At 62.7% G+C, this 22995-nt stretch overlaps 1 protein-coding gene across 1 annotated transcript in view; it reads left to right on the top strand.

Annotated features, from left to right (window-relative positions):
- Crocc2 (ciliary rootlet coiled-coil, rootletin family member 2) overlaps nucleotides 1-22995 on the top strand; it is a 61781-nt gene that overhangs the window by 2562 nt on the left and 36224 nt on the right. Inside the window, exons 2-15 of the mRNA XM_077795296.1 lie at nucleotides 4588-4738; nucleotides 5422-5570; nucleotides 6833-6939; nucleotides 10741-10882; nucleotides 14379-14482; nucleotides 14870-15067; nucleotides 15305-15401; nucleotides 15472-15567; nucleotides 15663-15869; nucleotides 16069-16268; nucleotides 17446-17577; nucleotides 17987-18131; nucleotides 18450-18596; nucleotides 18808-19038. Of these exons, the coding sequence (XP_077651422.1) occupies nucleotides 4588-4738; nucleotides 5422-5570; nucleotides 6833-6939; nucleotides 10741-10882; nucleotides 14379-14482; nucleotides 14870-15067; nucleotides 15305-15401; nucleotides 15472-15567; nucleotides 15663-15869; nucleotides 16069-16268; nucleotides 17446-17577; nucleotides 17987-18131; nucleotides 18450-18596; nucleotides 18808-19038 (2106 nt within the window). The remainder of the gene's footprint in view (nucleotides 1-4587; nucleotides 4739-5421; nucleotides 5571-6832; nucleotides 6940-10740; nucleotides 10883-14378; nucleotides 14483-14869; nucleotides 15068-15304; nucleotides 15402-15471; nucleotides 15568-15662; nucleotides 15870-16068; nucleotides 16269-17445; nucleotides 17578-17986; nucleotides 18132-18449; nucleotides 18597-18807; nucleotides 19039-22995) is intronic.

Raw genomic sequence — 22995 nt, forward strand, 5'->3', positions numbered from 1 at the left:
AGGGTCACCCTCAGGCCCAGAGGCCCTCCCACCTACTTGCTAGTGTTCTCAGGAGTTCCATGGATTAGCGGACTGGCCCCTGGTGACCGGCTCAGGCGCAGCTCCCGAGGCCTTGGTGCTTGGGCTGAATGCTTCCCACCCTAGTCCTGCCCTGGTCATTCGCCAGCCAGCCCCACTCTGGGGGTCTCTACCGCCCACACACTTATTAGCATACAGGAGACTCTCAGCTCAGGAGACTCCAAGTGTAATTGTCCTGGGGCAGGTGTCCTGGTCCACCAGGATGGGAGCTGTGAATGGTCAAGAGAGGCCCGGCCAGGGGCCAGCCTCCAAGCCCCTGCACTCGCAGTGCCCCAGGGAAGGGCCTGCCGCCCATCTCTAGGTCTCCTGGACACAGTGGTGGTGGGCGACGCAGGTCAGCCACAGCCTTCCCCTGGGGACATGGCCCTGTCCCCCACAGTCCTCCTTCGAAGTGGCTCCAGCTCTCGCCCCTGTCAGGCCACGGCTCTCTCTGCCTCCTCCTCCCCAGGGGTGCCCGGTGCTCTGGCGGTGGGACTCTCACTGACCTGGCCCTCCTGAGCCTGTGTGTCGGTCGGGGCCTGGCCCTCCTGCACATTCCTGGCCGGCACTCATTTTGCAGTTAGTGATTCATACCTCGGTGCCTCCAGCTGGGCTGTCAGCCATTTGGGCCTTGAATGAGTCTGGGCCTGTTGGCATGCCCAGCACTGAGCAGGCCCCTCCACCTGCCACACCTGCTTCAAGCCCAGCCCCCGGCTTCAGGAGGCCCTGGGTTTGCTGCGAGAGGAGGGAGGACACCCACAGGAAGCCGCTCCTGCCTGAGCAGGGTTGGGAGAGCCAGAGCCCAGCCTCACCACACAGGACACCCCTTTTCTAAGAAAGCAGAGTGCCTCCTGCCTGGGCACGCTGCACAGGGCCACACTGGGCAAGGGCAGCAGCAGGCCTCCAGCAGGCCCTGGGTGGGTCAGAGCCACGGTGGCCTCCCCGGGGCCATAGACACAACCGTTGTGCACAGGGCAGGAGAGCAGCAGTCCAGCTGTCTGTCCAGGCACCACCGTGGGCATGTGGGAGCCTAGGAGCGAGTCCCAGCCTTACCAGGCACTTTTGAGCAGGTGACCTCACCTCACTGGCCTCCCTTTCCCCACCCAGGAGGAAGGAGCCTTCGGCTCAGGTCAAGGTCAGGGGTGTGAAAATGTCTGCCGGTGGGGAATATTAAAACCTGGACTCACCTCCCTGCCCCACGCATGGTCACCAGTGTCATGGTCCTCAGGCAGCTGTAGCCCGGAGCCCAGCCTGGACTCCCAGGAGCCCCAGGGGCAGCCTCCTGCAGTGCCCCAAGCAGCCACACAGGGGCGCTGTTGGGGCTTGGTGGCCCAGCAGCAGCTCCACCCCTCCAGGCAGAGGGGCCAGGGACAGCCCCCGGCGCTCCACCCCCGGCTCTGCCATCCCAGTTCTGCTCCTGCAGCTGGAGGGTTGGTGTCCTGGTTGTGTTGGGGCTGCCCACTGGACAGCCCTTTTCCCTCAGTGATCTTTACAGGGTTTGGTGCCTGGCTCGCTGTTGCTGTCTGCCCAGGGGTGTCCACCACCCAGGGGTGTCCCTCCTTCAGAGCCCAGGCAGGGGTTCTAAGCACAAGGCCTCTGCCTGCCCCTGCCCTGAGCAGGCGTGGAGGGCTCACTGTATGCTCGACAGGTTCTGCTGTACAGGGGCCTCTACAGGGCTGCCTCTTCCTCTGTGCCCTGCACCCCTGCCACATGAAGACCCTGTGGGTCCTCAGAGGAGCAGCCCTGTGCTCCTGGGACTGTGACAGCTGCCCAGAGGGGTCGTCCCGTGGGTGGTGGGGCTTCGTGTGCACTGACTTTGCACCGCCCTAGGCTCCACTGGGGAGCAGCGGCCAGCCCAGCTCTCTCTGCCCAAATCACCTGCACCTCCAATCACTGCCCACCACCCCCAGAGTCCAGGTTCTCTCCCCAGCACACCTGGGACGAAAGGTGCTGGGCCCACCTGCAGGACAGCCTGTGCACACCAACCCCGCTGAGCCCCACCCCTGGGGAGCGACTGGGCTCTGCCCCAGTGAGGTGCACTGGGGCTGTGACCCTGGCCCACCCAGACCTGCCTGAGGAGCCCACGCTGCCACTGGGCAGGAGCACACTGGGTTGGCTTCCTCCTGCCCACCCAGCTCTTGACTCAGGCAGCTGCCCAAGCAGGAAGGGACAGGGGTGGCAGGGGTGTTGGCAGCTGTGAGGGGCCAGTGCCCCTAGATCTGGGCTTGTAGGGACCCTGCCCTTTCCCTACCAGTGGATTTTCTGGCTTCGTGTCTGAATTCCCTTCTGGGGCTCTGGCCCCCTCCCCTGACAGTCTGGGAGGACCATCTGGAAGTCAGGCCTGGGGTGCAGGGGTGGGGTGGGGTGGGGGAGCGTGCACCCCCCTGCAGGGGAAGAGCGTCTGCATGGCGAGTCCTTGTGCATGGAACGGGGCCAGCAGGGGGCACAGCCTCCTCCCTTGGCCCCTCTTGGGGGCTCCAGGCCCTTCTGGCCGGTCTCTCCACTGACAGCATGGAGCAGCTCAGGCTCCTCTCACCCCCCTTTCAGGGATCTCCAGCCAAGAGCCAGTACAGGGAGGGGATTGGGGGCAGAGGCCAAGCCCACCCCCAGCCCCCAGGCAGGGGCAGCCGTGCAGAGGGGCCTGGGGCCGCAGGAGGATTGGGGTGGGAACATCTCTTGCTGAGATTGGAGCAGCGCCCCTTCCCCTGGGGTGGGCAGCTCTGCCAGTCTCCTTCCTGCTGGGTTCACTGTCCACAGAGCCGCAGCCCAGGGGCTTTGGGGCCCCAGAGGACCTGGATCCCCCTCCCAAGTTTAACAGCTGGGACATAAGGTTCAGGAGGGTGGGGACACATTGCAAGGCCACAGGGTACACTGTCACCCGATACAGCTCCCTTAGCAGACCTGCAGCCCTGACCCCCGAAGGAGGAGAAGATAAGAGGGTCCCCTCCACAGAGCCTGAGGGAGACGGGAGACAGTCATGGCCTGGGGCTGTCCCCACTGGGTCTCACACAGACCCCTCTGTAGGGCCGTTGGTGGGTCTGTGACCTCTCTGGGGTCTTCAGTGCTGGCTAAGCCCCCGAGGGCGCTAGATGCCAGGTAAACATGACCCGTTCAACTGTGGTCAGGGGTCTTCTGGGAACTGAAGTCCTGTCCTGGAGTCCTCTCTGACTCCAGCCCTCCCTCGGGCCAGGAAGGGCTGGGGGTTGGGGCCGCCATCCACCGGGGGCTGCAGGCCACAGGTGCAGCACAGAGGAGCCTAGGGGTGGGGTGCAGACCGAAGCTGGTGGGCGCAGCCCCGCGACCTGCCAGAGCGCCCACCAGCTTCGGACTGCTGTCCGGGCGCGGGGGGTGGGGCGGGCAGCTGGGGACCCTCAGGGCCTCCCACCCCGTGCCCTCCCGCTATATCTGGGCCGCGGCCTCACAGGCACCCGGCCACAGCTGGAACCCATTACGCCCCCAGCGCCTCCCGGGACGCTCTGCTAATAAGCGACCCTCTGTAAACGCTAGGAATGAGTCAAGTCTGAGCTGTGCTGCGCTTTCCCGTTAGCGGGTGGCGCCGCCAATGCCCGGGGGACCGTAGGGGCGGGCGCACGAGGGAGGTGGAGCCGGCTGGACCATGATCCTGGGTCTGCGGTGCTGTGCGCGGGCCTGTTTCCCCTGCACAGAGTCGGAGGCCAGGGTCCCGTGGCTGAGCCCCATCCACCCCCTTTTCCTCTTAAGAGGACAGAGAGGGCTTGGAGCCAAGACACCTGGGGCCTTGCTGGGCCCAGGAGAGGGGGCAGGCTCCACTGGCCCTGGGCCCATCCTGGAGCCTGGCTGAGCTTCCTCTGTGAGAATGAGCAGGGGCCATGCCCAAGACCTCCCAGGGACTGAGACCCTCACCCCTGGGGAAAAGGAAGTAGGGGTGCAGCTGAAGGGCCAGTCAACCTGACCCTGGGCTCACACCCACTTGGCATTGCCAGGTAACTGCCCTTCACAGGGCTGCTGGGGATCAGGATGGGGCCTCTCCAGGAGCCAGGCAGAGCCTGGGTTTGGGGTGACTGCTAGTGGTCTGTGGTCAGTGCAGGAGAGAGGCGTGTGTTCAGGGGTCCAGAGGGAGGAGGCAGCATCTGAGGGACAAGCATCCCACTCTCCCTTCCAGAGTTGGGCACAGTGGGAGGACCCCTCTGGCCGTGCTGGCCTTCGATCCCCCTCTGTCTGTGAGCCCACCTGACCCAAGAAGCTGGATTTCTCTGCTGTGGCCCAGAAACAAAGGCGCCGGCCGCCCAGCACCCCAGAGAGGACAGCTGTGACCCTCCGGCGGTGTCCGATGAGCTGGCTCAGAGGTGGCACAGGCCTGTGGGCGGTACTGAATCCCTGTCTCCATTCTGTGTTGCAGGTGGTGACTTGGGTGACCTGCTCAGCCTCTCCCACCCTCCCCCGGGCACTTTGACCTCTTGGGTGATGGTGGAGGACTCCCTCCTCTGGCTCCTACGGGTGCCTGGCAGGTGCCCATATTTAGCACCACAGGTGTCTCTGGGTGTCTTTCAGAGGCTGGAGGCCACCATCCTCAGCCCCACGGCCAGCAGGGAAGATCGGGGACTCACTGTGCGAGGGGAGGGCCGGCAGGCCTCGCCCACCCCCCTGCCTGCCCGCATCCGTGAGATCGTGGCCAGCAGCCTGCGTGAGGAGCCACCCCAAGGTGAGGGAAGTGGGGCCTGATCTGGGCTCAGGCCTTCCCCACCCAGAGCTGCCTGCGGCCTGCAGCCCTCCACAGGGGTGCACCACCCGAGGGTGGGGACCACGTAGGTGCTGGTGACACACTTGTGACCATCAGCCTCGAGATGACACCGTCTCCATCTTTCCCTGGCCCCCACCCACCCGGCCCTGAGCCTGGCCCAGCCCCAGCCCCTCCCTGCTGCTTCCTGTCACGCTGCTGCCGAGCATGGCACCTGAGGCTCGGTCCCTGCACAAGGCCACTTGAAACTCCCTCAGGACAGGGGTCCCAGAAGCCCCTTTGAAGGCTGAAGCTCTGCCTGGGTTTCTGGGGGACCCCAGCGCCCACCCTGCAGGCGGTAGGGACAGAGAACACCACTCATGTTTAGAAGAGCAACTTTGTACTCTGGGACGAGGTCCTGCCAGCCTGTGGCAGGCAGCCCGACTCTGGGCGCCCAGCACCGGGGCTGCTCCACACCCCTGCTGGCCTCAGCCTGACCGTGGGTCTGGGTGCACTGAAGATGTGGACCGGAGGCAGGGAGGCGAGGAGGCAGGAAAGGAAGTGGACCGGGACCACCCCCCTCCCAGAAGGCCCAGGCAGGCCCCACAGTGGGAGGTCAGGGAGGGTGCTGGCCTGGCCACCCAGCTGACCAGGTGCTGTGCCCACAGGGGTGCTGGAGCCACCTGCTTCTCTGGTCCACATGCATGAGGAAAGGGAGCTGCTGCAAGAGGAGCTGGCCCGGCTGGAGGACCTGCTGGCCCAGTCAAGCACCGAGCAGGCAGAGCTGGCCGGCAGGTACCAGGCTGTCAGCCACAGGGTGAGTGCCGCTGGTGCCTGGCAGCCTGCCGTGCAGGTGGCGCTGTGGTTTACCTGGCCATCAGTAAGTCTCAGGACCACAGCACATCCAGGCCCCGGGCCGTGGACGGGGACACTGAGGCCAGGAAAGTGAGACAGTGCAGGGCCAGGCCGTGTCTTGCTAGGCAGCACCCACAGCAGCCGCTTCCGAAGCAGAGCTGAGCGTGGGGTGGTGCAGGGCCTTCCTGAGCTCTGTGTGGCAGGACAGAGGGGGTGGCCGCTCACCAGGGCCACGAGGGCCACCTGGAGGACTCCCCAGGGTAGATGGCAGCATCTGTTCCCACGTGGCTCCCACCCTAGGAGCTCCTCAGGGCAGGGTGCCGAGGGCCGTCCTGGTCCTGCCTGGGAGTGCACAAGCCCACCCCGCCTGCCCTTCCCTCCAGCCCCCTGCACCCTTGGCAGGCCTGGGTGGGTGGGGAGGGGAATCTTCTTCCTAGCACTGGGCGGGAGATGTGGGAACAGGCCCAGGGAATTGAAGCCACAGAAGTCCTGCCACAGATTAGCAAACCGTGAGTCAGAGCGCGGAGTGGACTCAGTAGGGCTAGATACCTCCAGGCTGGGCCCCCGGGACCCTGCCTTCCTCCTGCCCTCATCCCAGGCCTTCCCCCAGCCACGGCTGGCTGGGCCCTGGGTTCAGGTCACCAGTAGTGATGGTGTGGCCCTGGGTGTGATTCCTGACAGCCATGGGTGACTGCCTGAATGTCCCTCAGATCACCCACAGTGCTGCTCTGGGTTGGCCGCCTGGGGACCTGGGGCCTGGTCAGGTGTGTGTGTTCCTGCCCTCTCTGGACAGGGCCTGGGGTGGAAGACAGTGCTGGGAGGTGACCTAGGCTGGAGGAGTCCTGGCTTGTGCCCTCTGGGCAGGGGGGCAGGGTTCGTGGCCCAGAGCTGCCCTCAAACCCTCCACTGTGCCCCTGAGCCCCGAGTCCCTGGGTACCCATCTGAAGTGAGCTGGAGGAGGGTTGTCAGGCCCCTCTGGGCCTACCAGGCCAGTGCTATTTCCAGGGAAGTGTGGGGTCAGCTCAGCCAGGGTCTCCTTTCCTCCCTCCTCTGCTGGCCACAGGTGCTGGGCACAGGGTGGGGTGTGGACAGCCTCCATCGGGCCCAGACCCCACCCAAACCCCATCACAGACACCAACTCCTGCCCAGAGTGGGCTTTCCAAGATGCCCTGCCCCTGCCCAGCAGGGTAAGAACCACCGGCCAGGTCTGCCACTCCTGTCCAGATGCAGGCCCGCCTGGAGGCCACCCAGGCTCAGCTGCGGAGGTCAGAGCTGCAGCACAGTGTGGACCTGGAGGAGGCTCTTGGCCGTCTGGAGGCCGCAGAGCAGAGGTGAGACCACAGCAGGCAGCCAGAGCTGGACCCCTGCCCCCAGACAGCGGAGCTGCTTCCCCGTGGCTCCTGCAGACAGCTTTGTGTCAGCCCTGCCTGTGAGAGGTGCTGGAGGCCAGGGCAGGGGGCAGGGCAGGGGCGGGACCGCTCTCCCACATCCTGTGGCCAGGGCCCAGCAGAAAGCAGGCAGGGTCAGCCCCACTCTGCTGTGCACCTTTCAGGGGCTCTGGTGGTGCAGGCCCCCCCTGCCCAGCCTCTGAGGGTGGCCACACATTGGCCCGGCCAACCTGGGACACCCCTCTCTGGCTCTCCCTAGGGTTCAGCCTCAACTCCTGGGAACTTTTGGTTTCAGCCTCTGATCACAGAGCTCTCGCTCAGCTCTTGTTCACCCTAACCCAAACCTGCACCCCAAAGCAAAGGCAGAGCCCCAGCACTATAATCCAGCCCCAGCACTAACCCAGCCCCAGCACTAACCCAGCCCCAGCATTAACCCAGCCCCAGTACTAACCCAGCCCCAGCACTGACCCAGCCCCAGTACTAACCCAGCCCCAGTACTAGCCCAGCCCCAGCACTAACCTAGTCCCAGTACTAGCCCAGCCCCAGCACTAGCCCAGCCCCAGCACTAACCCAGCCCCAGCACTAGCCCAGCCCCAGCACTAACCCAGCCCCAGTACTAACCCAGCCCCAGCACTAACCCAGCCCCAGCACTAACCCAGCCCCAGCACTAACCCCACCCTAATCCAGCCCCAGCACTAACCCAGCCCCAGCACTAGCCCAGCCCCAGCACTAACCCAGCCCCAGCACTAGCCCAGCCCCAGCACTAACCCAGCCCCAGCACTAACCTAGTCCCAGCACTAACCCAGCCCCAGCACTAACCCAGCCCCAGCACTAACCCAGCCCCAGCACTAACCCCACCCTAATCCAGCCCCAGCACTAACCCAGCCCCAGCACTAACCTAGTCCCAGCACTAACCCAGCCCCAGCACTAACCCAGCCCCAGCACTAACCCAGCCCCAGCACTAACCCCACCCTAATCCAGCCCCAGCACTAACCCAGCCCCAGCACTAACCCAGCCCCAGCACTAACCCAGCCCCAGCACTAACCCCACCCTAATCCAGCCCCAGCACTAACCCAGCCCCAGCACTAACCCAGCCCCAGCACTAACCCCACCCTAATCCAGCCCCAGCACTAACCCAGCCCCAGCACTAACCCAGCCCCAGAACTAACCCAGACCCAGCACTAACCCAGCCCCAGTACTAACCCAGCCCCCAGCACTAACCCAGCCCCAGCACTAACCCCACCCTAACCCAGCCCCAGCACTAGCCCAGCCCCAGCACTAACCCAGCCCCAGCACTAACCCAGCCCCAGCACTGACCCAGCCCCAGCACTAACCCAGCCCCCAGCACTAACCCAGCCCCAGCACTAACCCAGCCCCAGCATTGACCCAGCCCCAGCACTAACCCAGCCCCAGTCCTAACCCCACCCTAACCCAGCCCCAGCACTAACCCAGCCCCAGCACTAACCCAGCTCCAGCACTAACCTGGTCCCAGCACTAACCCAGCCCCAGCACTAACCCAGCCCCAGCATTGACCCAGCCCCAGTACTAACCCAGCCCCAGTCCTAACCCCACCCTAACCCAGCCCCAGCACTAACCCAGCTCCAGCACTAACCTAGTCCCAGCACTAACCCAGCCCCAGCACTAACCCAGCCCCAGCACTAGCCCAGCCCCAGCACTAACCCAGCCCCAGCACTAACCCAGCCCCAGCACTGACCCAGCCCCAGTACTAAGCCCACCCTAACCCAGCCCCAGCACTAACCCAGCCCCAGCACTGACCCAGCCCCAGCACTAACCCAGCCCCAGCACTAACCCAGCCCCAGCATTGACCCAGCCCCAGCACTAACCCAGCCCCAGCACTAACCCAGCCCCAGCACTAACCCAGCCCCCAGCACTAACCCAGCCCCAGCACTAACCCAGCCCCAGCACTAACCCAGCCCCCAGCACTAACCCAGCCCCAGCACTAACCCCACCCTAATCCAGCCCCAGCACTAACCCAGCCCCAGCACTAACCCAGCCCCCAGCACTAACCCAGCCCCAGCACTAACCCAGCCCCAGCACTAACCCAGCCCCCAGCACTAACCCAGCCCCAGCACTAACCCAGCCCCAGCACTAACCCAGCCCCAGCATTGACCCAGCCCCAGCACTAACCCAGCCCCAGCATTGACCCAGCCCCAGCACTAACCCAGCCCCAGCACTGACCCAGCCCCAGTACTAACCCAGCCCCAGCACTAACCCAGCCCCAGCACTGACCCAGCCCCAGCACTAACCCAGCCCCAGCACTAACCCAGCCCCAGCATTGACCCAGCCCCAGCACTAACCCAGCCCCAGCACTAACCCAGCCCCAGCACTAACCCAGCCCCAGTACTAAGCCCACCCTAACCCAGCCCCAGCACTAACCCAGCCCCAGCACTAGCCCAGCCCCAGCACTAACCCAGCCCCAGCACTAACCCCACCCTAACCCAGCCCCAGTCCTAACCCCACCCTAACCCAGCCCCAGCACTAACCCCACCCTAACCCAGCCCCAGCACTAACCCCACCCTAACCCAGCCCCAGCACTAACCCAGCCCCAGCACTAACCCAGCCCCAGCACTGACCCAGCCCCAGCACTAACCTAGTCCCAGCACTAACCCAGCCCCCAGCACTAACCCAGCCCCAGCACTAACCCAGCCCCAGCACTAACCCAGGCCCAGTCCTAACCCCACCCTAACCCAGCCCCAGCACTAACCCAGCCCCAGCACTAACCCAGCCCCAGCACTGACCCAGCCCCAGTACTGACCCAGCCCCAGCACTAACCCAGCCCCAGCACTAGCCCAGCCCCAGCACTAACCCAGCCCCAGCACTAACCCAGCCCCAGCACTGACCCAGCCCCAACACTGACCCAGCCCCAGCACTAACCCAGCCCCAGCACTGACCCAGCCCCAGCACTAACCCAGCCCCAGCACTAACCCAGCCCCAGCACTGACCCAGCCCCAGCACTAACCTAGTCCCAGCACTAACCCAGCCCCCAGCACTAACCCAGCCCCAGCACTAACCCAGCCCCAGCACTAACCCAGCACTCACCTAGCACCCCACCAGGAACCTCAGCCCCCCATTCATGGCCCCACCCAGGCTGTCACAGCACTCCAGCTGGAGCTCCAGCACCCCAGGTCCCCAGCCCTATGACAGGGTCTTGGGACAGAGTGGCTCTCAGCAGGGCCCCAGCAGGGCAGACCTGGGAGGCTTAACATTTCAGAATGCTTCCTGAAGCTGTAGGTGGCTCTCCCCCCGGGAATCTGGAAAGTGCTTAGAAGCATTTTGAAAACCAGCCTTGGGGAGGAGGCCAGGGCCGAGGCTCGTGGTCCTGCAGCAGGTCTGGGGGTCTGGCTCTCAGAGGCGCCAGCCTCCCCAGCAGCTGGGGGTCCCTGACTGCTGTGCATGCAGACCTGCTGCAGGACAGGCCCCAGGGCTGTGCCCCCAGGCCCCCTGACTCCCTCTCTGGCTGGCCTGCCCAGGGGCTCCTTCCCCATTCTCCACAGGTGACCCCTGCAGAGCCCAGGGGCCTCCCAGACTGAGAGCCAGAGGCACGGGGCAGAGCTGGGGACAGGGCGAGGCCTGGGCTAGGAGAGCCCCTTCATGCTGGCCTCTGAGAGGGCCATGGCGGGGGTCAGCGTGGCATGAGGTAAAGCCGGGCCCAGGGGCTTGGGGCCCCTGGAGCCTTGGCCTGGGACTGGGGCTGAGCCCTCTCTGAGGAGGCCCGTCTTGCAGGAGCTGCAGCCTTTCCCAGGTGAACGCACTCCTGCGGGCACAGCTGCAGCACATGAAGGAGGCCAACAGCCAGCTGGCCCGGGAGCTGGCCAACACCACCGGCGGCATGTTCCGCCTGCAGCGTGAGCTGGAGCACAGGGAGGTGCGGCTGGGCACCAGAGGGGTCCTACCTGGGTGGACACACCAGAGGGGTCCTACCTGGGTGGACACACCAGAGGGGTCCACCACTGTGCATGCTGCCGGTGGGTGGGTCACGGACCAGGGAGGGTACAGCGACTTCACCAGGTCCCTCCTGGGGCCAGGGCTCATCCTGGGCTGGGTCACAGTGGTCAGTGGAGTGGGGACACCCCAGCCCCTCTCCTTTTGGGGGAAGACCCAGCCCCTGAGGACTGAGGAGCTGTGCAAGTCTGGCTGCAGGGCAGAGCCCTGGAAGGGGCCTGGCTGGGCCCCGCGGCTCCCTGCAACTGCCCGTCCACAGTATTCGCCTGCGGGGATGACCCCTCCCTGGCCTGGACCCAGGTGTGCAGCCTTGGCCAGCGGGCTCTCTGTAGCTGAGAAGGCTCTGAGGGGCTGAAGGTGCCCACGGCCCTCAGCGAGAGGGTCTGATGCAGGCCCATGGCCCTACACACCGTGGGCAAGATCTCTCCGTAACCCACCTGAAGAGATGCTCTCTCCAGGTGGAGACGGAAGCAGGGGGTGGCTGCCCGGGTCTGGGCCTCAGGCAGAAAGACCAGCTGTGGGCGTAAAGCCAGCAGGCAGGGCTGGACTTGGCCATGCAGGCCCCCATAGCTGTTGCTCCTGTCCACAGCAGCCGTGGACCCTCTGCCACCACCCCAGGTGGAAGGAGGGTGCCCTGTCTCGTAGGGTGTCCCCAGGAGCTGCGTCTGCCACCACAGGGATCTCTAATAGCAGGACTGTGACACAGCACTGCTGAGACTGCTCCCCCATCACCAGTCCTGGGGTGCAGCGGGTGGTCCCACGGCACCCACACAGTTTCCTCCTGTGAGCGGGGTGCCTGGGAGGGGCTCCCGAGTTCACTCTGGCCTTTGCTCCTGGGGAGGGGTCTGGGAGGGTCCTCCCTGCCCTGGGAAGGCGCCTCCTCCGCCCCTGCCCTGCCAGAGGGGGTGGACCCTCCCCCTGGAGCTCCAGGGGGCTCGGCCTGGCCTGGCCGTGTGCAGCTGCCCGAGGGTCTCTGTGGACTTGCTCTTGCTCGTCCTGCTCGAGCTCATGGGGCTCCTGGGCCTTCGCTGTGTGGGGAAGGAGTCACCACCAGGCCCAGCCCTCTGCCCCCACCCAGTGGAAGGCCCCCTCCTGGTGGCCAGAACGGCCGGGCGCTCCTGGAGCCTGCACCGTCAGGCTGCTCCTGCTCTGGGCTCTGACTGGGCACATCGCCCGCATGAATCCCAGCCCCGCAGGCTTCTCCTTGACTCCTTCCCACGCATCCCGCTGGCCACGCGTCCACCTCCTGGCTCGTGGGTGCGTGTGAGAAACAGTTATCTTGTGGTCCAGTGTCCACCATTTCCAAGACCTGAGTTGACCGCTTCTCCTGGGTCCACGTCACGGTGCCCCGCCTCCTTCTGTTTGGGGGACCTTTTATCATTTGTAGATATACACACTTAGTTGTAGATGGACCTGACATCTTCATTTATTTATTTTTATGTGGTGCTGAGCATGGAACCCAGTGCCTCATGCATGTGAGGCAAGTGCTCTGCCACTGAGCCACAGCCACAGCCGGTTTTTATTTTTTAACTCATTTTTTAGCTGTTTATTTCCTGTGGAACTTTGTGGAACCTCTTGGGGAGCTGGGGGAAGGCAATATCTTCCAGGAGGAATTCCATCTGCTTCTGATGGTGCTGGGGCCACGCCTGGGAAACGCTCGCTCTGGCCTGCAGGAGCCCAGGGGTGTCGCCTGCACCTCCACAGCGTGTCTTCTTGCCTCCAGATGCTGCACAGCAGCTTCTCCTGTGGGCACACGTGTGTGCACGTGGGCATGGTATGTGAGTGTGTGAGCGTGTGTGTGTGAGGGAGTGCCTGTGAGTGCCTGTGTGCACATAGTGTGTGTGGGTGTGTGTGTGTGTGTGAATGTGTGTGTGTGTGGTGTACGTGGGTGTGTGTGAATGCGTGTGTGGATATGTGTGTGTGTGTGAGTGTGTGTGTGGTGTACGTGGGTGTGTGTGAATGCATGTGTGGGGTGTACGTGGGTGTGTGTGGATGTGTGTGTGGGTGTGTGTGAATGCGTGTGTGGATGTGTGTGTGTGTGAGTGTGTGTGTGTGTGTGGTGTATGTGTGTGTGTGTGAGTGTGTGCGTGGTGTACGTGGGTGTGTGTGGGTGTGCGTGTGGCCTGGGAGTGTGGCGTGCGTGCGTGGCTTGAAGCTGCAGCTCACCCTCTAGCCCACCTGCCCTGCTGCACTGGGGACACTACGCAGGATGTGCCTGGGTTTGGCTCAGCCTCAGGGCCCTTGGGTCAAGGAACAAGTTTCTCTGTTTGGCAAGAAATTGCCTCATTGGCTCCAGACCCCACTAGGTCCGCCTGAGGCTTCACCCTGGTTCTCCAAGAGGTACCACAAAGTTCCACGGGAAAGAAACAGCTAGAAAATGAATTAAAAAATAAAAAATCACCCCAAACAGAAGGAGACAAAGCATCGTGATGTGGACCCAGGAGAAGCTGTCAACTCAGGTCTGCCTGATCGCACGCCTCTGCTGTTCTAGAACCTTCAATAGCTCCCACTGTGGCCGGCCAGCCTGCCCAGGGAGAGGGGCTGGGTCTGCAGACTTGGGCTCCGTGGGGTGGTGCAGAGAAGATGTCTCTTCCCACCCTGGATGGTCACTCCAGAGGTGGGGTGTGCCTGGCCCCAGTGAGCTCCCCGCTGTGGCCCGGCACACTACACTGAGGGTGTGTGAAGGGTCCTGGGCTCGCCAGGGGAGAGGCTCAGATGCGGGGTCCAGCCAGGGGTGGCGTGGCCTCCTGAGAGCTGGCTGAGGAGTGCTGGGTGGGGCCGAACCAGCAGGACAGGCCATGAGACCAGGAAAGCCCTGGGCCTGAGGACCCTGTGGGTTCCAGCGGCCATCTGGCCAGAGGCAGCAGAGTGCAGGATGCAGAGGTGGTGGGACTGCACTCCGCGAGGCTGGACCTCTGGGTGCACACGGCCCTGCAGGGGCCTGCTCCCCACGTCCTCCCTGACTCGTCCTGCCCAGCCCCAGCCCCAGCTGTCCCTGCCGGGGTGCAGCCAGCCCACCCTGTCCCCTGCACTCTGGGGCGCTGGGCCTACCCTGACATCCACAGAGCCCCTCGGGTAGGAGCCGCGACCTGGGATGACAGGGGAGGGGCAGCCCCCCCTCAGGGCTGTGCAGGTCTGAGTGCAGCATGTGGGGCCTGCTCCCCCGCCCCTGGACCCCTCCCTGGGATGCCCTGGGAGGACACGGGCGTCTTCCTCTTCCGTAGGACCTAGCGTTGTCCCCAGGGTGGGTGGGGAGCTCAGAACTTATTTGCCTGTGGGACACGGGGACCTTGGGACCTGGTAGGTGATACAAGTCCCACTTGCAGCCTCCCCAGAGCCAGCTTAGCAGGACCCCTAGAGAGTAGTGAGCAGGGGCCAGTGGCCCCCATCTGCAGTGGACATGGGCCTCTTGCTTGCAGACCCAGCGGATGGGCCCTGGGCAGCCATGGCAGCTCCTCCTCCTGTGGAGACAGGTCTCAGAGCTCAGGGGACACGTGGCCCAGTTGCGGGTGGCCACGGAGAGGTAAGTGCATCTGTGCCCAGGCCACTCCTGAGCAGGGGACAGGGGCACCCTGTCAGGGCCCTGGCTGGACAGGCGGAGGGGGAAGTGGGGGAGGGTGAATAAGGGGGAGGGGGGGAGCAGGTGGCCTGGCTGCAGGAGGACTCCCACTGCAGAGCTTCTGGGTCTGGCCAGTTCTTGCTGGTGCCCCACGAGAGCCTGTCCCAGGCCACCCTGATGGCCCTCGAGGTACTTCTCAGCCCTGCTGGCCCTGCCCTGGCTATGAGCTTGCTGTCCTGCCATTGTGGGGCCCCCCAGGACGGCCAGCGGCCATGTGACCCGGCTGCACACCTCCTGGCCCAGAGCCTGCCCCGGTCCTGAGGCTCCTCGACGGCATGGCCTTTTCTCCAGGGCTCTCGCGGACATGCAGGCCCAGGCTGCCTGGACAGCCCAGCGTCTGCACGCCGCCTGCCACAGCCTCGACTCCCACCTGCGACCGGCCGCCAGCAGCCCGACCAGCGCCCTAGAGCAGCGGCTGCGGGACCAGGTCAGGGAGATGCTGCAGCTGCAGGGCCGCTGGGATGCGGAGAAGGCGGAGCTGCAGGCCAGGTGAGCCAGGAAGGACACCCACATCTCCTCCGCTTGCCAGGGTGTGGCCTTGAAGGCTGGCTCAGGGTCTGTGCTTCACTCCTGAGACCATGGGAGCCATTGAAGGTTCTAGAGCAGGAGAGGCATGAGATCAGCAGAGGTGTGGCCCTGGCACCATAGGGAGGCCCCACTGCAGCAGGAATCTGGACAAAACCAGGCCGTCCCCAGGCCCCTCACTTACCCCCAGCTCCTCCCCAGACTCTCGGAGCAGACACTGCTGGTGGACAAGCTCACACAGCAGAATGGGTCACGGGAAAGGACCGTGGACTCCCGCAGGACCGACGGCCAGAGACCGGTGCGTGGGCTGGAAATGGGAGCTGGGCTGGAGGCCAGCTGTCTGCCTGGCTAAGGGTCTCTCCCTGCAGGAGTCCCAGCGCGACAGGGACGGGGGCCAGCTGGCCCTGGACACCCTGAGGGACGAGGTGGGATCCCTGCAGCGGGTGCTGGCCAGCATCACAGAGGTGCGCCCATCCTGAGCCCTGGTGGTACAGGGACTGCGGGAGGCCCACTTCCTCACAGCCCGCGTCTCCCCGCCCCTTCCCCTCTCACCCTGAAGGTGGCTCTGGGGGACTCCGGGAGCCTGGAGCTGGCAGGGGGCAGCAGCACTGATGGCCAGGAGGCGCGGAGCCAGCTGAGCAGCCGCCCACGGGCCACGTCCCCCCGCCAGGCTGCGTCCTCCCCACGGGCCCACTCCCCTGCCCACCTGGACCCAGCACTGCGGGCCGTGCAGACAGCCCTTGAGAGACGGCGGCATCGGGAGCAGGTGGGTGGCTGTGGTCCCCGGGGCCGTGGAGGCAGAGCTGCGCCGTGTCTCCCTCAGCTTGGGGAGGTCAGCTCAGGCCACCCCTCCACTGCCCTGGTGAGCCCGGGCCCCACAGAGCCAGGGAGGGCTCTGGTTCTAGGTTCCTTCTGGAGCAGTGGGAGCCCGGGGCCTCTCGGCTCACAGGGTGCCTGCCCGGCAGGAGCTGCATCTGCAGCTACAGTCCTCCCAGGAGGCCACGGCCAGACTCCAGGAGCAGCTGTCCACGTGCCAGCAGGAGCTTCGGGCCTCGCAGAGGCTCTTGCAGAGCAGGACTCGGGAACACGAGGCCCTCCTGGGCAAGCTGGAGGCCCAGAGGCGTGAGGCCAGGCACTGCCAGAGGACGGCAGAGCTCTTGGGAAGGTAGCAGGAAGCGGGCATCGCAGGGGCAGCAGGGCTGGCTCTGAGAGCCCACACTGCGTGCAGGAGGCCGAGCCTCCCGACTGAACCTCCAGGTCACCCCTGCCCTGTGTCCCGTCCTACTGTACACAGGGGATCCCGGTGCGGACTGCCCTCTGTCCCCAGGCTGAGCCTCCATGCACCACAGCCCCAGCCCAGCAGGCCCAGTGCGGCTCTGTCTCCCGCCTGCCTGCCTTAGGACTCCCTCTGGGAGGCCCTTCCCTGGCCCCCAGGACCTCAGGCCCTGGGTGGCCATCCACACGCCTCCGCCTGGGCTGTGGCAGTGAGGGCCTGGGGTGAGCCGGCTGAGGCCAGGAAGGCTTCCTGCAGGAGGAGGCCACCCCAGGAGCAGACAGATGCAGCCCATGCCCTCTTGTCCCTGCGCAGGGGCTGGACCTGCACCCTTCACAGCAGCTCCGCTGGGTGGCCTGAGGGAGGGCTGGACACTGCAGCAGTGCCAGTGCCACCTTGCAAGGCACAGGGGGAGGTGACAGAGGGCAGGCAGAGGCACAGCCCCACCAGGGTGTGGGGATCCAGGTGAAGCAGGGCATGAGGCCGGCGCAGAGGGTCCTTCCCAGCAGGGAGCTGGGCGGGGTGCAGGGTGAGAGCTGTGGCTCAGGAGAGCGAGCCGGGCAGCGGGGCCTGGCCCAGAGGAAGGGTTGCCCACAGTGCTCAGGAACAGAGGGCGGGGACATCTGCTAGGGTCAGGTGGACAGGCCTGACTGCCCCTTGGCAGGGAGGAGGGCTCGGTTCCAAGGGTCATTTGAGGATGCTGAGGGCCAGAGTGGAGGAGGAGCAGCCGATGGGGAGGACAGGGCAGACGGACTGGAGCTGGGTGCAGCAGGGCACAGGGGTGAGACCTTGGTCCTGGGGTGTGCTAGCCAGGGAGGTGTCCAGCAGGGGACTCAGCATGTGCACCACACAGACTCAGGCCCCTCGTGCCCTGGGCTCCTTCCTGCCCTCAGCCTGACCCTGCCCCTGACCCTAGCCCTGACCCTGCCTGTGCCTCCCGGAGCCCTTTCCACCTGCTGCGACCTCCAGGGACCCGTGTCCACCATGTCCCGCTGACCACCCTCCTGGGCACACACTGAATGTGTCCAGTGAGGTCCTAGGGCCACCCTGACCTCTCCCGTGCACCCAGGGACAAGGTGGCCTTGGAGACGCTGGTGGAGGAGCTGAGGGCCAGGGCGGATCTGGGAGAGGCAGAGCTGCAGGGGAGCCTCCTACGGAGGGCGGAGCAGGACAGGCAGAGCCAGCGGGAGCTGGAGGCCAGGTGGGCGGAGAGGACCGGCTCTGTGCCCAGCTGTGTGGCCTGGGGCCATCTCGTCCCTCTCTGGCCTCAGAGTCCATCCGCTGGGGGCCTGTTGCCTTACTTGTTGCACCGCAGGGAAGTGAGGGGCAGGGGGCTCTTCCCCGCCCGGCCCAGCCCAGACCCCTGCCTCAGCCCAGAGTCTGCCCCTGGGGATATCCCCCTGTGGGCTAGCAGACATGGTCCTCCCCGTGAGTGCCCACCCCCCCCAGGCATGTGCCTGGGGCCACCCTGGGGAGACCCCAAAACCCCATGCTTCTCACAGGACTCTGTGCTTGGAGGGGCTGCTGGCGGTAGCCCTGCCTGTGGTCTCCTGGGCGTCCCCACTCACCCTGGGGCCACCTCACGCCTGGCCTGTTGTCCCTGACCTCAGACAGAGGCGCCTGCAGCAGCTGGAGGAGAAGGTCTCTGGGCTCAGGAAGGAGCTGGCCGTGGCCCGGGAGGCTCTGAGTGCCGCGCAGCTGCAGCGGGACCTAGTGGAGAGCGAGAGGGAGGGCCTGCGTGGCGCCCTGGCCCGGGTACGGGCCATGCCCCTCAGTGCCAGGTTCTCCCAGGCCTCACCCCCACCCTCTGCGTGCCCACCTGGGTCCCCGGCCGCCCCCCCACCAGGGATGCCTGCTTCCCAGGCTTCTCCCTGAGCCTGGTCTCCCCTCCGGCTGGAGCCTGGGTCGGGGCCACTCTCTGCCAGAGACCCCCACAAGGGGACTCCTCCACGTCCCGCCCAGGCCCAGCCCCCACAGCTGTGCAGGTGGGGCTCATTCTCTCCCAGCACCAGGGTTCTGCCGGGGATCTTCCAGTTCCTCCCTGAAATCCCTCTGGATGGCCACTGCCCGCAGGCTGAGTCCAGCCACGCTGACCTGGAACTGCTCGTGACACGGCTGAAGTCGGAGGGGGTGGAGCAGCGGGACTCCCTGGCCGCCATGGCGGCCCTGATGGAGGGGCTGGCCCGGGACAAGGGCTCCCTGAGCCACGTGGTACTCCAGGTGAGCGAGGGCCCAGCTCCAGGGCCTCCGCTCATTCACCCCCAGATCCTCTTCCTTCCCGACCGAGGCCCCTTCCTGAGAGCAGATGACGGGATGGACAGGGGCCTGAGCGAGGAAGGGCAGTGCCCCGGGCAGCCTGGGCAGAGTCCCTGCCTCGTGGGGCCAGGGTGTGTGGTGTGGGGCTGGTGCAGACGACTCCTTCTTCCCTCAGCTGGAGCAGGAGCGGGTCCAGCTGCGGGAGCAGCACAAGGCCCTGGAGCAGCAGCAGGGGGCTGCCCAGGAGCAGCTGGGGCAGCTGGGGCAGCAGCTGGCCTGTGCACGGGCAGAGCGGAGGGGCCTGCAGGAGGCCTGCGGGCGCCTGGAGCAGCGGCAGGAGCAGCTGGAGGGGCAGGTGACCCAGCTCAGGTGTGAGAAGGCCCAGCTCCAGGAGCAGGTGGACCAGGTGAGGCCGGGCTGTGGACAGGTGGCGGGGCCTGGTGGAGCCCGTGGCGCCAGGGAGTCAGCACCAGACTTTCCTCTTTCCTTCTTGGTACCGAGTTTGAACCCAGGTGCCTGGCCCCTGAGCCACATCCCAGCCCTTTTATTCTTTATTTTACAACAAGTCTCACTGATTTGCTGAGGCTGACTTTGAACTAGGAGTCCCCTGCCTGGTCCTCAGGTGTCACAGGTGTGCACTAGTGTACCTGGTCCCTGACATTTTGGTGTCATTCCCCCAGCTCCAGGTCCACTGTGACAGAGACCTGTGACACTTGTCTTTCTGAGTCTGGCTTCTTTCATTCAAACTGTCTCTTCAAGCCCCAGCATTTCTTCTGCTGGATCTAGTCTGTGGTGGGGCTTTTAACTGAATTCTCATTTGACTTATTGAGCTTCTCATTTCCAATATTTCTGTTTTGTTCTTTTTCAGAATCTCTACTTTTTATTAAGTTGGTTTTTATGTCCTGAATTGCCTTCCTGAATTCACTCAGTTGTTTATTTGCGTTCCCTTTAAACTCATCAGTCATTTTTTAAATTAGCCTTTTGAACCCTTTATCTTCGTGTATCTTTGGAGTCAGCCGTGGATCTTCTAGAGCCGTTAGCTTCTCAAGAAGCCGTGTTGTCTGGGTTTTCAGAGTCTTTGTGTCTCCGTGTTGAGATTCGTGCATCTGCTTGGGTGGAACCTCCTTCCGTTTCTGTGTGAGGGCTTCCTAATGAGCATGCGTCCAGGAGAGCCAGGCTGGGCACAGTGCTGAGCTCAATTCCAAATGGAGACCAGTGCGTTTCCCCGTGGTTGGGGGATGTCATCAGTGAGTTTTGACACACACATGCTGCGTTGGAACCTAAGTGACCCTGTGTGTCTCACAAGGTGGGAACCCTGTGGAAGTTCAGGCAGGTGTAGGCAGACAGTTGTGTGTATCAGGTCACTCTCTGGTCACTCCTCCAGACTCGAGCCGTCGGAAAGGGTGTGGGAGCCACCTCTGCTCCGGTCCCTCACGGTGTGGTGCCTCTTTGCTGTAGCTATGGGGTGAATGGCCAAGATGAGGACTTGGGGCTTCCCCAGCCCTGCTTACCTGGGGCAGAGACTTATCTCGCCTTCTGTTTAAGACAAATCATTCGCTCAGGTTTGAGCGGGGCTGAGTCATGGCTGGATTGAGACGGTTTCTTACAACTGGGCTGGGGGTGGAGGTCAGCACCAAATGCCTGCCACATGCTGGAGGCACTGGGCTCAATCTGCAGCCTGCTGAGAAAGAAGAACATGAATGAGAGGAACAACTGCTGGATCCAAACAAGCCAGGTATGGCAATGTCGTCGTAACAAAAACAGCCACCACTGCAGCGTCAGTGACAATAGAAAGGAGCAAAATAATACAGAATGAGCTGAAAAGTCGCTGATTAATAAAGAAAAAAAATTTAAGTAGCCTGGGCGCAGGGGTGGCACACACCTGTGACCACAGTGACTTGGGAGGCTGAGGCAGGAGGATCACAAGTTCAAGGCCAGCCTGGACAACATGGTGAGACCCTGCCTCAAAATATAAGTAAAATGAGTTGGAAAAGTAACTCAGTAGAATACTTGCCCAGCATCCACGAAGCCTTGATTCAATCCCCAGTAACACAGATCTCTCACACACACAATTTTTTAAAAAAGAAGAAAATAATACAAAAAAAAAAAAGGAAAAATTAAAAAGTGGGAAACAAGAAAGTGGAAGAAAAAAGAGAAAGAAAAGATGAACTTAAAGATTTTTTAATTGGGCTGGGGCTGTGCTCCGTGGTAGAGCGCTTGCCTAGCACATGTGAGGCCCTGGGTTCGATTCTCAGCACCACATGAAAATAAAGATATTGGGTCCACTTACACCTAAAAAAATAAATATCAAAAAAAAAGATTTTTTTAATTGTAGAGGAAAGAAAGAGATGGAAGAAGAAAATGAAATTAAATGTTCAATGTTACAAGGAGAAGAAAATAAATAAAGGAGAAGGGCAGAAGAAGAGAGAGGAGGTGCACTGGAGCCCGCTCGGCCCTCGGGCGGGGTGGGGCGGCGCGGTGGCCGACCCACGACACACCACCCCTTGGCCCGAATGTGGCCCACCCAGGCCCTCTCCCTCCCCTGGCTGAGTTCCGGGTGGACAGTCCTGATTTGTCATGGTGTCCCCCAAAGCTCGTGTGGGAGACCGGCAGGGAGGAATCAGCCACCTGAGGGTCACTGCGTGGTGACTGAGGGCAGCTGGGGTGTGGCTGGAGGAGGTGGGCATGGGGCGTGGCTGTGGGGTGTAGATTTGTCTCTGGCCAGTGGAGTCTCTCTCTGCTTCCTGAGCACCATGATGTGAGCCGCCTCCTTCTGCCACACATTCACGCTGAGGTTCAGCCTCGTCTCCAGCCCTGAGGAATGGAGCCGGCCTCTGAAACCGTGAGCCCTCCATAAACCTTTCTTCTCGACAGTTGTCCTGGCCCCGTCCGTCCGTCCGTCAAGCAGTGAAAAAGCTGACTCGACATATTGCAGAGCAACTTTTGTTGGTAGCTTGGCTCCCCGCCCGGAGCTCTGAGCAGCTGTGTCTCAGATTTCTCCCATAGCCAGGCCGTCCTCAAGGCCAGTCCCTGCTGGGTCCCAGACACAGGAAAGTGTAGGCTCCTGTTCTGAGTTAGATAAAGGGTGTCCCCAAAGCTCATGTGTGAGGTGATACAAGAACACTCGGAAGTGACTCGAGAAGGAGAGTGGTGACCTAATCAGGGGATTGATCCACTCGTGGGACTAACTGGGTGGTGACCAGAAGCAGGTGGGGTGTGGCTGGACGAGGTGGGTCCCAGGACTGTGGCTTTGGGTTTGTGTGTTGTTCCTGGTGAGTGCAGCGCTCTCCCTGCTTCCTGACAGCCAGTCCCCAGCTGCCTTCCGCCTCCACTCCCTTCCGCCATGATGCGCTGCGTCTCCCTGGGCACAGAGCCAACAAGTTGCCATCTACGGACAGAGACCTCTGAAACCAGGCACCAAAATCAACTTCTCCTCTTCTAGAATCGTTCTTGTTGGTTCTTCTGGTCACAGCAGCCAAAAGCTGACTAAAACCACTCCCGGGGCAGCTTCGGGGACCACAGAGGTACGGATGCACTCAGGCATGGTGCTGAGGCCTTTCCTGGTTGGGTCTGGGGTGTCTTCACCTTATCCTGGTCCTCTGAGTGCCACCAGAGTGCCACCACGGCGCTCAGCATTGAGGCCTCCCTTCCTGTTCCAAAGTCCGGTTTTCAAGTCCCTGTTCACAACTGAAATCCAGCACCTGCCACAGTCACCACGCGGAAGAGGAGCCGCTCTCCAGCCTTGAGGTCCCGTCCCCCAAGACTCTGCTGTAACTGGGTGTTTCCAAATCTGCATCTTAGAATCTATCAAAGATCTTTTCATCTTCTTGGTCTGTCAACATCTGATGTTGTGTTTTTTAGCAATTCTGTTGTGAAGTCACACGTGACCAAGCTTTCAATTCACACTGGCCCATGAGTTACTGGTGTTTCACGAGCTTATTCAATATTCATGTCTGCTCAGGTCTTCTGCCCATTTTTAAGATTGTGTTCTCATATTTTGGTTGTGGATGTATCTAGAAATTCTTCTTATCTCGCAGACACGAGTACTTCATCAGAGAGACAGATGCACTGCCAATTCTTCCCCAAGTTGGTGCCTTACTTTGATGTCTTCTTTTTTTTCTAATTTTTTTTGTAGTTGTGGACAGACAGAATGCCTTTATTTTATTTGTTAATTTTTATGTGGTGCTGAGGATCGAACCCAGTGCCTCACACATGCTAGGCAAGCACTTTGCCACTGAGCCCCAGCCCCAGCCCATGTTTTCTTAATAATAGTTTTGATGGACATAAAATTTTAACTTTAGCAAATTTTTAATTTTAAGTTTTTTGTGTGTGTGTCTTTTTTTTTTTTTTTTTTTTTTTGCAG

This window comes from Urocitellus parryii, chromosome 1, assembly GCF_045843805.1.
Source record: "Urocitellus parryii isolate mUroPar1 chromosome 1, mUroPar1.hap1, whole genome shotgun sequence".
NCBI lineage: Eukaryota > Metazoa > Chordata > Mammalia > Rodentia > Sciuridae > Urocitellus > Urocitellus parryii.